Genomic DNA, 16,175 nt, shown 5'->3' with positions numbered 1-16,175 from the left:
TTTACTGCTGACACTGCGTTTCGGGGTCATCAACACATTAGTTAATGCATTTTTAGACAGTAACTCATGTTTAAGTAACATGTCAATAATTCATTTAATCCCTTATCTAACATTAATATATTAATTAACATGAGTTAATGCATTAGTTAATGCTTTTTAAGACAAGGACTAATGTTTAAGTAACATTACAATAATTAATATAATTGCTTATCTAACCTTTATTAATATATTAATTAACATGAGTTAATGCATTACCGGTAGTTAATGCATAACCAGACAGTAACTAATAGTTTGGTAAAATTAAAAATATATATAGGCCTATATCCTATATCTTAATTATTACTTAATTAACCATTACTGAATGTTTTTTCGACCCTTACTGTAAAGTGTAGAACACGTATCCCTTAAGTAGGAAATTATAAATGCTTAAGTTCCCCCCTATTAACATTTGTTAACCATTGCTGAATGCTTTTTGGACCCTTATTGTAAAGTGTAGCACATGTGTCCCTTAATTAAGAAATTATAAATGCTTAAGTTAACAAACACTAACCCCAAACCCTATATACTGTAGGTCTATATATATTTTTGGGATTTTACCAAACCATTAGTTACTGTCTGGTTATGCATTAACTATTGCATTACCTAATGCATTAGCTAATGCATTAACTCATGTTAATTAAAATTATATTAATTATTGTAATGTTACTTAAACATTAGTTATTGTCTAAAAATGCATAAACTAATGTTAATTAAGGGACCCTTATTGTAAAGTGTTACCATTGTAGCAGTACACACTTTACTTGTGAAAATACATCTTAATATATATATATATATATATATATATATATATATATATATATATATATATATATATATATATATATATATATATATATATATATACTGTCAAAGAAATACATATTTGTTAAGTTAAAAAAAATAAATACATAAAAATAAATAAATAAATAAATATATATGCTTTTGTTATCCATCACTAATTATTTTTTAGACCCCAAACTACATCTTTATTTTGAGAGCCCCAGAATTACCATTCACTCCCATTGACAGCAAAAGACATCCGATCCATTGGAATTTGAAGGGCTGGTTAGCGATGGTAGTCAATGGTGTAGGGCGAGCCCTGAGAAAAATTCCTTACTGTTCCTTTCAAAATCTTCACTTTGTAAAGGCCTTTTCATTATAGGTAAGCGTGGTTTCATATGCAGCTCATTATCATGAACGTGTGCATGCAACTGTGACAGGCATGCATTTGTATGAGATGTGCATGGATTTCATTAGAGCAACGGCAAATATGTGCACGTTCCTTCTTGTATAATGCGAGCTATACTGCGGTTGGCCCCAAGGTATTGGCGGTGAAACGTTGGCAGGGGGAAAAGCAAGTGCGTTTTCCCATGAGGAGCCACTTTTCACCTGGAAAAGCTCTCGCCAAAAGAAAAAAAATAAATAAATCGCCCACTGACCCAGAAGACCGACCAAGTGAAAACTGAGGGCTTCTTGATGCTTTCGGCTCCTTTAAGCCTTTTCTCTGCTATGACAAGGACAAATTGCATCCTCCGCCCCTTCCTAACAAAGCCAACATTGGACAGTAAAGTTTAAGGAGTGAGAGAAAGATGCAGTTAGCATATTTTCACGAGTTGAAGGGGAGTTGCCAATGGGATTTTGAACATTTTCCCAGGGAAGAAGCAAACTCTTAGCATGTTAAACTGTTCAGTTGAAGGTCAAGTAAGACTCTAAATGCAGCAACAATATGGGATGATTCATCTATTTATACGTCATTGGTGTCAAACTCAAGATCAAAATCCACATCTGACTTACCACAGGATTTTATGTTTTTGCTCGAATGATTTGTTCTTTTAATTTGGCAGAAAATTCATATAGAAATCACATATTTTTTCATTCCAACTTCTTTTACTAGCATGCAAAGCAAGCAAAATGGGAATATTTGAGCTGATGCAAGTGTTAGGGGAATACAGACGAACTATATAATGAGTAATAGTAAACCAATTGACTGAAGTCGTGTTTCATTTGATCCAATGTGCTGAGTGCTGATCTAGCACATAAAACTCAGGACAGCGAAAAACTGTGCTGGGAGAGGCAACACTAATGCTGACCATGTGATGAAATGAGTCATATACAGTGGTACCTCTACATACGAATTTAAGTCGAAATGGTCGTATGTCGAGCGGGAGCTGGATTTTCCTATAAGAATACAATTAATTAATTAATTCGTTCCACACCCCAAAACCTACATTAAATCCTTTTTTTTCTTTCTTTTTAACCTGTCCTATTCAGCTGCTTGACACGGAAAATGGAAATCTGAGTGAAATCTGGAAATCATCATGCCTCGTTTGTTAGTAGAAAGCAGCAAACAGGAAGGGGTTAGGGGGGTACAGAAGAAAATAAGGAGATAGAGACAGAAAAAGCACAAACAACAGCAAGAAATACATTGAACGCCTACCAGTGTTGTTTTTGGCAGCCATTTAAATTTTTGTCTTAGTTTTTGTCTTTTGGACGATAAAAGTTAGTAGTCTTAGTCATATTATAGTCATTTCAAAATGTGTTTGTCTTCGTCTAATTTTTGTTGACGAAAACTCAGAATAATTTCGTCTAGTTTTAGTCGACGTTCATCAATATTTCCGTAAGTAAAATAAAAAAGTTTCACTCCAAAAATAAGTAAGAAAAGGTTTCCAATAACGATGACAGATGAGCACATATTGCAGCATCCACAAATCTATCACTTTAGAATGACACACTCATCATGAAAACATTAGGCTACATTATATTCAATTACCTACCTGGACGCCACGAACTGTATGTGAAAAAGTTGTCCGAGGGTTTAGGAGGAAGCTCGCCGTTAGCAATAGTCTAATGCTAATGTGAACGTGAATGCTATGCTAACACTACGAGTTACATTTAGCACTCAGCACAGACCTTACTAGGCTAAAACAACATTGCATATTCTCTGCTGCCGAGATAAGAAGACAAATCTTACCGTGTGTGTCCCAAAACAAGCAATGGAGGGACTGGCGAGGACACGAGACTAGTGGGTGAGTTGGTGGGGTCGGACCACGTCACATGAGTGACACAACCAGGCAGGCTAATGACACATAAAATGCCACACATAGTGAACATGCGACAACAACCATGGCTCATTTTCGTCTCGTTCTAGTCTCGTCAGACGAAAGCCGGCATTATTGTCATTAAGTTTTAGTCTCCCAAAATATGTTTTTAGCTCGTTATCGTCTCATCATCGTCATGAAAAAATTGTTCATCAACAAAATATTTTCGTTATCGTCATCGTTGACATAATCAACTCTGACGCCTACAATAACTATGAATAGGTTGGTGTTATCATTAGCGAGTTGTATTTCCGGTTGACACCGTGTGGAGGGCTTGAGGACCAAGGAATAAGAAGAGGGAGTGGACTAATCAGATATTCACCATCTTTCTTATAGTCTTTTGTAATATTATGTATCAACCCTCTGGGTATGCTACTGCCTTAAGTAAGGCGAAGAAAATTCTTTTATGGATTAATATTGATGCCCCTCTTTGTCTGCTATTGTAGCTAGCTGAATACATTAAGTTAAAATTTGAGTTGCTAAGATATTTCTCTTCGGATTTGGCTAAATGTGATACTTGCATTGAAAAAGAGGTCCGCCTTCAGTTTTGTAACGTATTCCATAATTTTGATTCTTTTTGCCTGCGATCGAAAGCTATTCACGTTAAATGAGACGAAACATATGTGCCTTACGCAGGTATTTATAATTATCATACGGAATGTAGTGATCTCAGGATGTGCATTATGATAGTCAGTCATGGATGTCATCAACAAATCATGTTCAATGCATTCTATATGAATATGTAGCTAAATTAATTCCAAAATTATTACATGCATCTTTTTGTAAACCATTGAAAACATTTCACATGGGTTTAAGATATTATTAGTAAGTGTTAATACTTGACTGGCAAGAGTACAAGATGTCAAAGCTTTCCAGTGTGTAATTAGTGAGGGAATAGTGAATTCGAGAATAGTATGAGATAAGATTAGGAAAAGAAGATATACGTTAAACAGAATAATAATATAATTATAATAATTATCCGTTTGTGTTTTGCATGCTGTTCCTGAATGCACAGTGTGACTGACGACAGAGAGGGGTGCGTTAGAATTTTTACTTTCACTTTTCACGTTCTGTTGATGGTGTCGGCTACAGCAGACAGTAGCTGTGTTGTGTTGCACAAGTTCTCAAATGATTAAAAACCTGACGAAGCTGGCGACACCCTTGCCGATGTTACAACAATAATAATTGTCATAAATAATAAAGACTGGCGAACGGAGGTGGTAGGAGGACAGTCGAGATCGTAGACGTATTCTGGCCGTATTATCGAACCAGTTCATTGACGCGCACACCACGTTCATTTTTCAATCATTTCCATCGTAATTTAAGTCTAAGCGTCACCTTTTTCCCTTTCTCACCACTTGCACCAACCTTCTTGGGACCCAGGTTGATTTCTTCCACCAGAAAATCCGCCGTGCGTCCGTCTTGCGGGAAAACAATGAAATTGCAACGCTCTCACAAATCGTCGTATATCAAGCGTGCTGTCATATGTCTAGACAACTAACGAGTCAAATTTTATGTCGGATGTCGAAAGGATCGTATGTCAAAGTACCACTGTACAAGGAAGTACTGAATTGAAAGGAGTTTTGTAATAGGTTAGATCATTGACTTCACTACCAGTTGAAGAGACAGCTCTTACAGACGTTGCACCACGCTTCCCGTAGGGGGTTGGGTCAGGCAGAGCGTTCTTGCAGCTTTCACTGCGATAAACTCAAACACACGCTGCTTTCTAACGGATTTAGGTGGAAACAGGATGAAAGTTTTGGTGCATACAAGTAGGCAGGAGTCTCAAGAGTGATTTGGTCGAGGATTCGCAGTACTTTTTATAAAAAAAATAAATAAATAAATAAATAACAATTAGCACCATGCATGCACTTTGAAACGTTAAAAAAATGAATGGGAAAATTAGCGTAACATTAGGTTGAAATATTTACGTAAAATGAATGATAACTGCCCAGTTCTTTGCTTTTAACCAAGAATGTAGACTGTTTCACGTTCATATCCATCAAAATTTCGGGATTTACCCATTTATTTACAAAGATTTTCAAGTTAAAAAACTCTTTGTTTTGTGATGGCCGCCATGTTGGATTTTGTATCCATACACAATAGCGTAACTTTACATTCAAATTAAGGTCATTTTCGGCTGACTGCCGTTTTTTTTTTTTTTTTGGGCAAAAACTAGTCATTTAGACATTTCTGCATCCATTAAAAAAAAAAAAACGGCTTTTACGTGTTTTATTTTATGCAGCATTTCTATCTGAAAACAACGAGGGCCAGCTAGCCGGCAAATCGTGCTGAGGCAATAGTGACATCGGAATTCAACCTGAATTAGTTGTGATTGTATGTAGAAAAATGCAAAATTTGTTTTTGTTGATTAAAATTTAGATGATTCTGCATGCTTTCCTCAAATATTAAGTTTCTGATGTGCAAATTGAGTGATTTCTAAACTGTTTTTTGATGGCGCCGCTTTTGGAGCCTCATATGTATATGCCAAATGGAGGTTCCTGTTTTGCTTTTAGGTCGCTAGCAACTTTGGTTTTGAAAATATTTGAACTTTAAGTTTTTGAAAATAGGCCCCCTACTGAGCGCTGTCCATTTATCATCAATCATCATACAGCTAAACCTAACCAAGAGCATGTTATTGTCATTGATTGAATGACAAGATGTACGACTGTTCTTGTTCAATTAAACCTTTGGATTGGTTTGGAGTGGTCATGAGGAAGCACCAAAAAGTCTCCACACATTGGAACTCACACCCATTAAATCATTAAAATTCCCAAATCAACATGAATCAAGAAGGGAAAATAAGGGTAATTGAGCGGAGAATTGAGGGTTTCGATGGAGAGACTGAACCAATTTCCTCTCTAGGCAGTTGCCAAAGTCTTTTCACGCCTCAAAACGCTTCCTTCCACTTTATCTACCACGTACGCTGTAACCAATCACCTCTCCTGTCTGTTGGCCGGCCTTGTCATTGGAGCCGCGGCGATGCTTTGAGCGCCTCGAGGCTCGAGGTCGAGGAAACTTGGCCGAGGACTTGGGGATTTCGAGACAAAGGGGGAAAAAAATTGTGTCTGGGCCAAAACACTTCAAAAAGGAGGCGCCCCACCCTCTATTAATATTTATTCCACACCTTCAAACTGGAGGCCAGAAATGTGAAAAAGAAATGTTTTCGTTCCTCTCGTGAAGTAGTCAAAGGGTGGGGAGCTAGCGAGTTTTCACCAACCTGCTGGCTCCTCTGTGCTGCTCACCACAGCTGTGGGGTTCACCACGGGGATCTCTGAAACGAACAAGAAAAACGTTGGGTTCTCGACAGAAACATAAATCCTGACATTGCAATGATGCTGCCAAAAGGAGAGAGATTAGTATATCACTTTGAGCGTGCACACGTCAGAGGAATAGTGGAGTCAGAGTCAACAGTAATCGAATCATGATAGAACCAGAAAACAATTAAATTAAACACATGCTTTGCTGTTCAAAATCGGATGGAACATGTTTTGCTCTGACTGACCAAAAGAACAGAAAAATTCTGACGAATAATGGCGTTTCAGGGTAAAAACTAAACAAAAACTTATAAATTAATGCCACACAGTGACAATGAAAAATAAAAAAACAGGCTTAAATAATACAGTAACTCTAGTTACGAATGTCTCTACATACTGAATTTTCAGGTTACAACATGCTTCAACGGGAAAATATTGCCTCTTGTCATGAAATACAGTGCCTTGCAAAAGTATTCGGCCCCCTTGAACCTTGCAACCTTTCGCCACATTTCAGGCTTCAAACATAAAGATATAAAATTTTAATTTTTTGTCAAGAATCAACAACAAATGGGACACAGTCGTGAAGTGGAACAAAATTTATTGGATAATTTAAACTTTTTTAACAAATAAAAAACTGAAAAGTGGGGCGTGCAATATTATTCGGCCCCCTTGCGTTAATACTTTGTAGCGCCACCTTTTGCTCCAATTACAGCTGCAAGTCGCTTGGGGTATGTTTCTATCAGTTTTGCACATCGAGAGACTGACATTCTTGCCCATTCTTCCTTGCAAAACAGCTTGAGCTCAGTGAGGTTGGATGGCGAGTGTTTGTGAACAGCAGTCTTCAGCTCTTTCCACAGATTCTCGATTGGATTCAGGTCTGGACTTTGACTTGGCCATTCTAACACCTGGATACGTTTATTTTTTAACCATTCCATTGTAGATTTGGCTTTATGTTTTGGATCATTGTCCTGTTGGAAGATAAATCTCTGTCCCAGTCTCAGGTCTTGTGCAAATACCAACAGGTTTTCTTCCAGAATGTTCCTGTATTTGGCTGCATCCATCTTCCCGTCAATTTTAACCATCTTCCCTGTCCCTGCTGAAGAAAAGCAGGCCCAAACCATGATTCTGCCACCACCATGTTTGACAGTGGGGATGGTGTGTTCAGGGTGATGAGCTGTGTTGCTTTTACGCCAAACATATCGTTTTGCATTGTGGCCAAAAAGTTCAATTTTGGTTTCATCTGACCAGAGCACCTTCTTCCACATGTTTGGTGTGTCTCCCAGGTGGCTTGTGGCAAACTTTAAACGAGACTTTTTATGGATATCTTTGAGAAATGGCTTTCTTCTTGCCACTCTTCCATAAAGGCCAGATTTGTGCAGTGTACGACTGATTGTTGTCCTATGGACAGACTCTCCCACCTCAGCTGTAGATCTCTGCAGTTCATCCAGAGTGATCATGGGCCTCTTGGCTGCATCTCTGATCAGTTTTCTCCTTGTTTGAGAAACAAGTTTGGAAGGACGGCCGGGTCTTGGTAGATTTGCAGTGGTCTGATGCTCCTTCCATTTCAATATGATGGCTTGCACAGTGCTCCTTGAGATGTTTAAAGCTTGGGAAATCTTTTTGTATCCAAATCCGGCTTTAAACTTCTCCACAACAGTATCTCGGACCTGCCTGGTGTGTTCCTTGGTTTTCATAATGCTCTCTGCACTTTAAACAGAACCCTGAGACTATCACAGAGCAGGTGCATTTATACGGAGACTTGATTACACACAGTTGGATTCTATTTATCATCATCGGTCATTTAGGACAACATTGGATCATTCAGAGATCCTCACTGAACTTCTGGAGTGAGTTTGCTGCACTGAAAGTAAAGGGGCCGAATAATATTGCACGCCCCACTTTTCAGTTTTTTATTTGTTAAAAAAGTTTAAATTATCCAATAAATGTTGTTCCACTTCACGATTGTGTCCCACTTGTTGTTGATTCTTGACAAAAAAATTAAATTTCATATCTTTATGTTTGAAGCCTGAAATGTGGCGAAAGGTTGCAAGATTCAAGGGTGCCGAATACTTTTGCAAGGCACTGTAAATTTCAGGATACGAAAGGCAAAAATACCGTATGGGCTGCTGATCGCAGCTCCCAGAGTTTACTGAAGGTACTTATGCTATTGACTATTGCCGAGCATTTTCCTGGCATCCAGTTGGCTAAGAGGGACCTTTACTGTATGTGTGTATCCCAGCGTCCCCTCGGGCCATGAAGTGTTCCGACAGCGTGAGTGTATTAACTTTCATTCTTTACTCTATGTTTCTACTCTTTGTTTTTTTTCTTTTAACATTATGAACAACTCTCATTTTATGTGTATTGTTTAATAATCTAATTGTAACATGTATTTGTTACATGTTTTGATGCTTTTATGCTTTAGGGATTTATGTCTGAATTTTGGGGGGCTCGGAACTGATTAGGGCACTTACATAAAAAATTGTCTCTACCAGTGTTGTTAATAACAATGTTAGAGAATAACAGAGTTATTTTTCTCAGTAGTGAGTAATCTACCGTATTTTTCGGACTATAAGCCGCTACTTTTTTCCCCTCTTTTTGAATCCTGCGGCTTATAGTCCAGTGCGGTTTATTTGTTGATTGATTTGGGTTAATAGGTAACGCTTCATTTGACAGTGGCGTCATAAGACTGTCATAAGACCGTCAAAATTATGACATGACACATGGGCAATACGGAATGTTTATAACAGCTGTCATCCGGCAAATTATGTTACTAACTCCATTTATGTCCAGCTCGGAAGAAACAACAATGAAACCTCTATCACTGTCTACCGTAATTTTCAGACTACAAGCCGCTACTTTTTTCCTTCATTTTTAATCCTGCGGCTTCTAGTCCAGTGCGGCTTATTTGTTGACACTATCATGGGCATTACTGAATGCTTATAACACATGTCATTCAGTGTCATCCGGCAAATTATGTCACACCATTCATGTCCGACTCGGATCTTTTACATCCATTCAAAAGTGAGATATTCTGCCGAATAACACTAAATGACATCTGTTATAAGCATTCATTAATGCTCATGACAGTGTCATGTCATAAATGTGATTGTCTCATGACAGTCATATGGCGCCACCGTGTAAAGTGTTACTGAATACCATGAATAGCAATTAATGAAACAACTGGAACAGTAACTGAAGAAATATTTGCACACAACATGAATTTTGATTGTTATTTACATTTATATCACTGCGATGCATGCTAGGAGGCATGTTGGATGACAACAGTGCTGACAGCAGGTGGAAGCCTCCCCCCAAGGGAGCAGTGATGGCCAAATAAAGCTTATTGTAGCAATGATCATGGTGGTTAATTTGATCTTATGGCAGTCTTACGTTGCCGTTGTCAAATAAATCGTTACTGGGTAATATGCTTTGGTGTAAATCCCCCATAATACATTGAGGACACTTGCGGATTATAGTCCAGCGCGGCTTATCTATGAACACATGCCGTTTTCGTGTCAAATTTGGTGGATGGCGGCTTATAATCAGGTGTGCCTTATAGTCTGAAAATTACGGAATTTATTATTGTTCCCATCTTTGCAACGCCGTAACCGTTACTGAGGATTGCGTTGCCGTGTTACTACACACAGCTCAGAACAGCCCCCGAACTATTTTTAATTTGTCGGTTTTACCCCGGAGACCCCCGTTTACAGACGCCGCGCAACCGCTTTTGTTTTTGTTAAAGATATATAATGTAATAACGTGTAGAACATGAAAAGTAACGTCAGTTACTTTGCTGAGTGACTAATTACTCTTACAACGAGGTGACTTAGTTACTAACTCAATTACTTTTGGGAGAAGTAATTTGTAACACTGGTCTGTATTTACAGAATTTTCAGTTTATGCAACTACTTCCACAACCAATTCATTTCGTAAGTTGAGGTTCCACTATACGTGCTAAAAAGTGAGAAAAAAAATACTGATCCAAAGATGTTAACTCCCACATTTAATACGTCCCAGCTTCTTGTCGAATTATAGTGTTGCAAAGTCAACGCTCCTGTGCAATCTACATACAAGCAGACGTAGACAGATGGACAGATGGCGAGGGGGCAATTTTGTTTTGGATCATCTTGAGACAGATGCTCCCAGTCAAGCTCCCAGTCCTCTGGCTTTCATCATGGAACCATCGTCGACTTCTTCCAATTATATGCAACTTTCCAAAATCAACTCTAACAACATAAACAGAGTTCCTTTAACTGCTGACATTTGATTGGATGTGATTGGATGCTCCAAACCAAGCCAGTTTGACATTTTGGCGTGAGGTCTTGGACGGCTGTTTTGACTCAGAAAGATCTCTTCAAATCAGTTTTTAACTCGCAGATGACAGAAAATAGGGTCATTACAGCATAGAAAAAAGGAGAGGGGGGGGGCTTCTAGGGGATACTTTGACTCCAAAACAAGTAGTGACACACAATGAGAGGATCAGTGTGATCAGGGATGCTGCCATCAAACATACTAATTGGCTGCTTAACAGCCTTGTATTCTGTCTCGGGGCTCAACAGGAGCAAAGATGCTCTCCAGGAGGCCATATTGTCACACACAAAGTTGTCATTAAGCCTAACTGAGCTAAATTTATGCATGTGTCTAACACACACACATACACACTGTTCTTTTGGGTCCCTGGATGGTTCAGTGGCACTGAAATGGTTGGGGTCTGCCATCCATGACCGTGGTTCTTTTCTCCTCGACTGTTGGCCATCTGCTCCGGAGCTGAAATGCGAAAGAAACAACACGGCGCCATGTGGCACCACGTGGCACCGTGCGGGGTGGCGCAGCGTGATGTTATATTGGCAAAAGGTTGTTTTTGAGAAAGCTTGTGCTCCAGTTACAGTCTGCTTGCCCTTTACTACACATGACAGCATGGGCAGAAAAAGCATGAGAAGGAAAATTCCCGAGAATCTTTGTGGCACGCCAGGCTAAATTTAGACATTCTCAAGCAGCAGTTTAGAAGACAGGGAAATTTAGAGGAAAACAATGGTGGGAGACAAATATGCATTATGGTAATACTAATATGTGTTCATATTGCAAGAAAATTACAATAGCATTGTTGTGTTTTGGACATCTTTTTACCTGATGTTTTCAGTGAGCTCTCACATTGCACTTTATCGCGACTTTGCATCTGTTTGGAGCACATACTCACATATGTTTTGGACTTTCCTCTATGAAATTAGCATGGCATTTTCTGTGGCCGCCCAATGCCACAGAACACATGTACGTTGGCTTGGCAGGTCAGAAGCCAAAAAAGTGACTTGGGGCTACTTGAGACGTGTGCTTTAAATTACGCCCACTAATCACCGTGACGTGTGCAAATGCTGCTTTTACTTTAGGTTACAACTTTTCTGTAGCTATTTGCCTTTCATTAAATACTCTGAGTTGATACTGAAATGCTACGGGTCAACCTTGTGTTTTTGTGTTCACTCACTGATGCAGGGGGCGACGGGGGAACGGCTCTGCTGGTAGCCTTTGGCGCAGCGATTACAGGTGATGCCGGTGACACCATCCTTGCAGGGACACTGACCTGTAGTCTGGTTGCACGTCTTACCCGCTGCTCCTACAGGGTGGCAGTCACAGGCTGACGTGGGGGAAGGGGTGGGGTGGGTTTGGGAGAGCAGAAATAATGAAGTTAGAATAGAAACTCAAGCGGAATGACATCTACAGTGTATGTGCTTTCTAGCCTCAACATTCATAATGAAATGTACTAAGTAGGGGTGTAACGGTACACAAAAATCTCGATTCGGTACGTACCTCGGTTTTGAGGTCACGGTTCGGTTCATTTTCGGTACAGTAAGAAAATAAAATGCAAAATATAAATGTGCTAGTTGTTTATTACACACTTTTGTGCTTTCAACAATAGGAACAGTAGCCTATACAAAGCTAGAATTCTGCTCAAAAAGTAGCGGGTATTTAAAGATAATAATCCAAAAACAAACAAACAAAAAAACAAACAGGAGAGCTCTGGCAAAGGGCGGTGGGACGGGCGGCTGGACAGAAACTCCATGCTGCGGTCCCACTGCCCCAAGCCAAGCTCTCCTATTTTAATGCATACATTGCACTACCCTCCCCTCACACCCCCATCACGGTGCTGGGTGATGGCTGCCAGTCGGGAACCTGGCAGCCACAGTAATAGGGTGGTAGGTGGGTCCCACACTTTTTCTATATGGCGTGGCTCCCGGGGTGTGGCCTCCCCTCTGCCTCGGCTGCCGGCCGCGGGAGTGGGTTGGGGGGTCGGGTCTCCGATCTTGCGTCGCCCCATGGCAGTCCCTGGGCGTTCTCCTGCCTCCGCCTTCCCCTCTCTTCTCTGGCTGGGCGTCCGCCATGCGCTCCGTCGCGGGTCGCTGGCTGGGCGCCGGTGTATCAGCGGGGTGTCGCCTGCACCGGCGGGGGACCCTGCCTTGCCTGGGGCTTGGTGGGCCGCTGGGGGTCCCGTGGCGTGCCGTGCCGGTTGGGGGGCTGTGGCTGTGGCTCGTGGTCCGGGTGGGCGGGCGGGGGTGGGTGTAGGCGTGGGGTTGGTGATGCGTCCCCTCCTGCCATCCCTGAAGGCCGGTTGATGGGCGCGCGGGTGGCCCGGGGGACCACCCTGGGTCCCGGGGGGGGTGACGGTGGCTCCTTTGCTGGGCGGTTGGAGGAGGGATGGGCTGCGCATGGATCCCCCCGCCCCCCCGCCCGCCCTCCCTCCCCGGGCTGGCTGGGTGTGGGCCGTGGCCCTGGGTTGGTGCCCGCGCGGTCTCTCCGCCCGTCTGCGTGGCTGTCGCGCGCCCGGTGGGGCTTGCGTGCTGCTGGATGTGGTAGGGCATGCTCGGGTTGGGGGTTCCGGTGCCGGGATTGGCGATGCGGCGGCGTAGGGTTGGTCGCCAACGGGCTTTCACTCATAAGAGATTCACACGATTACTGGGTTCTAGATCACAGAACTGATTTGTGTACACTCTACCCCTTTCAATCACTTAGTTTATAGTCTTATAGACACCCCCACCCCCATTCTCCTCTTTCACTGGCCAATAGGCCCCCACATGGTGTAAACCGGAAATACATCTCGCTGACGATAGCACCAGCATATTAGTAACTAGTTTAGATGTTCAATGTATTTCTTGTTGTTGTTTGTGTATGTGTTTCTTTTCTTTCTTCTCTTGTATTTCTTTTCTTCTGTCCCCCCATAATCCCTTCCTGTTCGCTGCTTTGTCATAATAAAAAGGTATTTTGAATGATCACAATGGGAGTATGTCAGACTCTCAATGTGAAACATTAAAACTGTTCAGAATCCGGGCACTTAGACTTCCATTCTCTGTGTCAAACAGCTGAACAGGACAGGTTTAAAAAAAAAAAAAAAAAAAAAAAACAATTTGCCTTTCAGACCCCGTGTATTGGTCAGCTTTCTTTCTGAAAGCAAGAAGAAAAAAGAAGTCCTGTCCTAAAGAGAAAATCAATCCCAATGACAAAGATTTTAACATGTATTTTACAAATGAAATGCCTCAATGAATCATTTTTTTTTTCTTATGAACGGTTTTCAAAAGCTTTATTGGTGGATTTTCTCAAGTTAAAGCGCCACACACAAATTAATGAATTTAATTGTGTAAGCAGGATCTGTATATTATTCTTATTATTTAATTACAGGTGTTTTAGCTCATTTCAATTTATTTTATTTAAATGGGCTATTATTTATTTTACTATGTGTTTGTATTTTACAAATGTGATGTAGTATTCATTTATATGGTATATTTTATGTTGTATAACTTTAGTTCCTATGTGAATATTAGTTCCTACTTGTTTTATTGTGGTACGAGGGTTTTGTATTGAATATGGGGCCGTGTTAGTTATAATTATAGCAGAGAAGACAACTGTAAATCAACAAAGACAAGTCAACTGTGCCCCGATCTACCACTCAAGAGATCTGATGGACTCGAAAAGTGGGTAACGATTGCATATTAGTTTGAAAATCGACCGGATCCACCGTACTTTTACACGAGTGACTTCCGGTCTGCCCGGACTGCTAGCTAGTAGTATTGACGCAGGTGGGCCGCGTCTCGTGTCAAATAATAAACTCTGCCGTTGTTTTCGCGTGCATCGCGTTGACCGCTTCTGGGACGCAACACGCGGCCGCACTGCGACTGGTGTGCATTCGCTCATTAACTTTAACGGCCGCGTTTCACTGCATTCTTGTGGCGGCCACGTTGTTGCGCCGTTGACGTTTCTTACTGTCCTACCCTGTTGGTCCTCATTATAGTAGGGAAGACGGAGTAAATATAATCTACACAAAGAAACTGTAACCCGATCGACTCACAGCCTCGAAAAGTAAGGGTTACCTTACGTCAGAAACTCGTTTGGTATGCCTCCGTTCCGAACCGAACGCCAAGTACCAAAACGGTTCAATACGAATACATGTACCGTTACACCCTTAGTACTAAGAATTCAAATTTTACAAAAATAATCATACGCGGAGATTAAAGGGTACCGAAAATGTCATTGAATGTAATTGACTTTCCTACATATGAATTTAAAATAAAGACTGCCGGTAAAATGTGGTCTTATAAAAGTTGTAAAGTAATAAAACAAACAACAAAAATCAATGAAATGAACAAATAAATATTTTTTATAATCATGTGACTAGCACCTTAGAGACGATAATTTGCTTTGCTTAGCCAAAACCACCTGAGGACAGAAAATGCAAGATGGAAATACATAATTTTTTCAAACATAAGCTTTCAAAAGCGACAACAACTACCGAGCGAGAACAAAGGATTGAAGATGTGGACCATGAAACGCTAGAGAGCACCGCCAAAACGGTGAGCGGAGTTTCAGTTTGCCCCACTAAAGACATTAATTATCCAACAGAGCCACCACCGGGCGTACCATATTCAATGGACGATGATCTTGGCCAAAAGCATAGCTGTCCTAAGCACCCTGATTTTGAATTCCCAGCAAAAATGATGGGAAACAAACAAATAAAAAAACGTTCGTTTTTAACCTATGATTATAAATATTCCTAGCTGGAATATTCAGTCAAAAAGGATGCGGCGTCGACTTCTCCACTAGGTAAGACAGAGAAACGCGCGCACACACACACATCTGGGTTTCCTGTATGTAAGAGCACGGGCTAAGCTACAATCCGAGTATATGAAAGTTAATTTTATTGCTGACACTGCGTTTCGGAGTCATCAACATGTTTTGCCCCCCTCCACAAAAGTCAAACTCAGCCTGTGAAAATAATGATCAAACAACAGATTTTAATTCAGGAATTTTGAAGACCACCTTGTGCTGCAAAAAATCCCATTTTATACTTGGAACGCCTGTATTACTAAAATTTAGATTACTAACTGATACAAATCAATTCCTTATTTTTTAAAGGAATTAATTTCCAAACCATTGGGTAAAAAGGTAAGGAGGCGAGACCGTGGGTAACAAAGAAGTGGAAAAACCATCAGGGGACACTGTCTGCATCTGGGGAGCTTTTTCTCGTGCCTGCCTGGTGACACGTCACTTCTAAACTGTTGCAAATCCCGGGCGAATGCCAACATAAACAAGCAGAGCTCTGGTAAGCTTGTTCTCACGTGGTTTTTGGTTTAAAGACCTATTAAATATAACATGTTTGTCTAATAGACTCATAGTTTGACGGGATTTTCACTTGGATCCTAGGGATTTTGGACAAGGACGGACGGAACAAGTGAAGGTGAGGATGAATACAAGAAAAACAGAGGTGTTCAGTTAAGAACCTGAACAAGATTTGAACTCT

General features: G+C 40.8%; 1 protein-coding gene across 1 annotated transcript in view; it reads right to left on the bottom strand.

Moving 5' to 3' along the window:
- Positions 1–16,175, bottom strand: part of ntn2 (netrin 2) — a 105,182-nt gene that overhangs the window by 17,972 nt on the left and 71,035 nt on the right. The window contains exons 4-5 of the mRNA XM_057826937.1: positions 11,874–12,023; positions 6,358–6,411 (exon numbers count right to left, since the gene is read on the bottom strand). Coding sequence (XP_057682920.1) covers positions 6,358–6,411; positions 11,874–12,023 — 204 coding nt within the window. The remainder of the gene's footprint in view (positions 1–6,357; positions 6,412–11,873; positions 12,024–16,175) is intronic.

This window comes from Corythoichthys intestinalis, chromosome 21 (genome assembly GCF_030265065.1).
Source record: "Corythoichthys intestinalis isolate RoL2023-P3 chromosome 21, ASM3026506v1, whole genome shotgun sequence".
In the NCBI taxonomy this organism is placed as follows: Eukaryota; Metazoa; Chordata; class Actinopteri; order Syngnathiformes; family Syngnathidae; genus Corythoichthys; species Corythoichthys intestinalis.
This window is presented reverse-complemented; position numbering and strand designations above follow the sequence as displayed.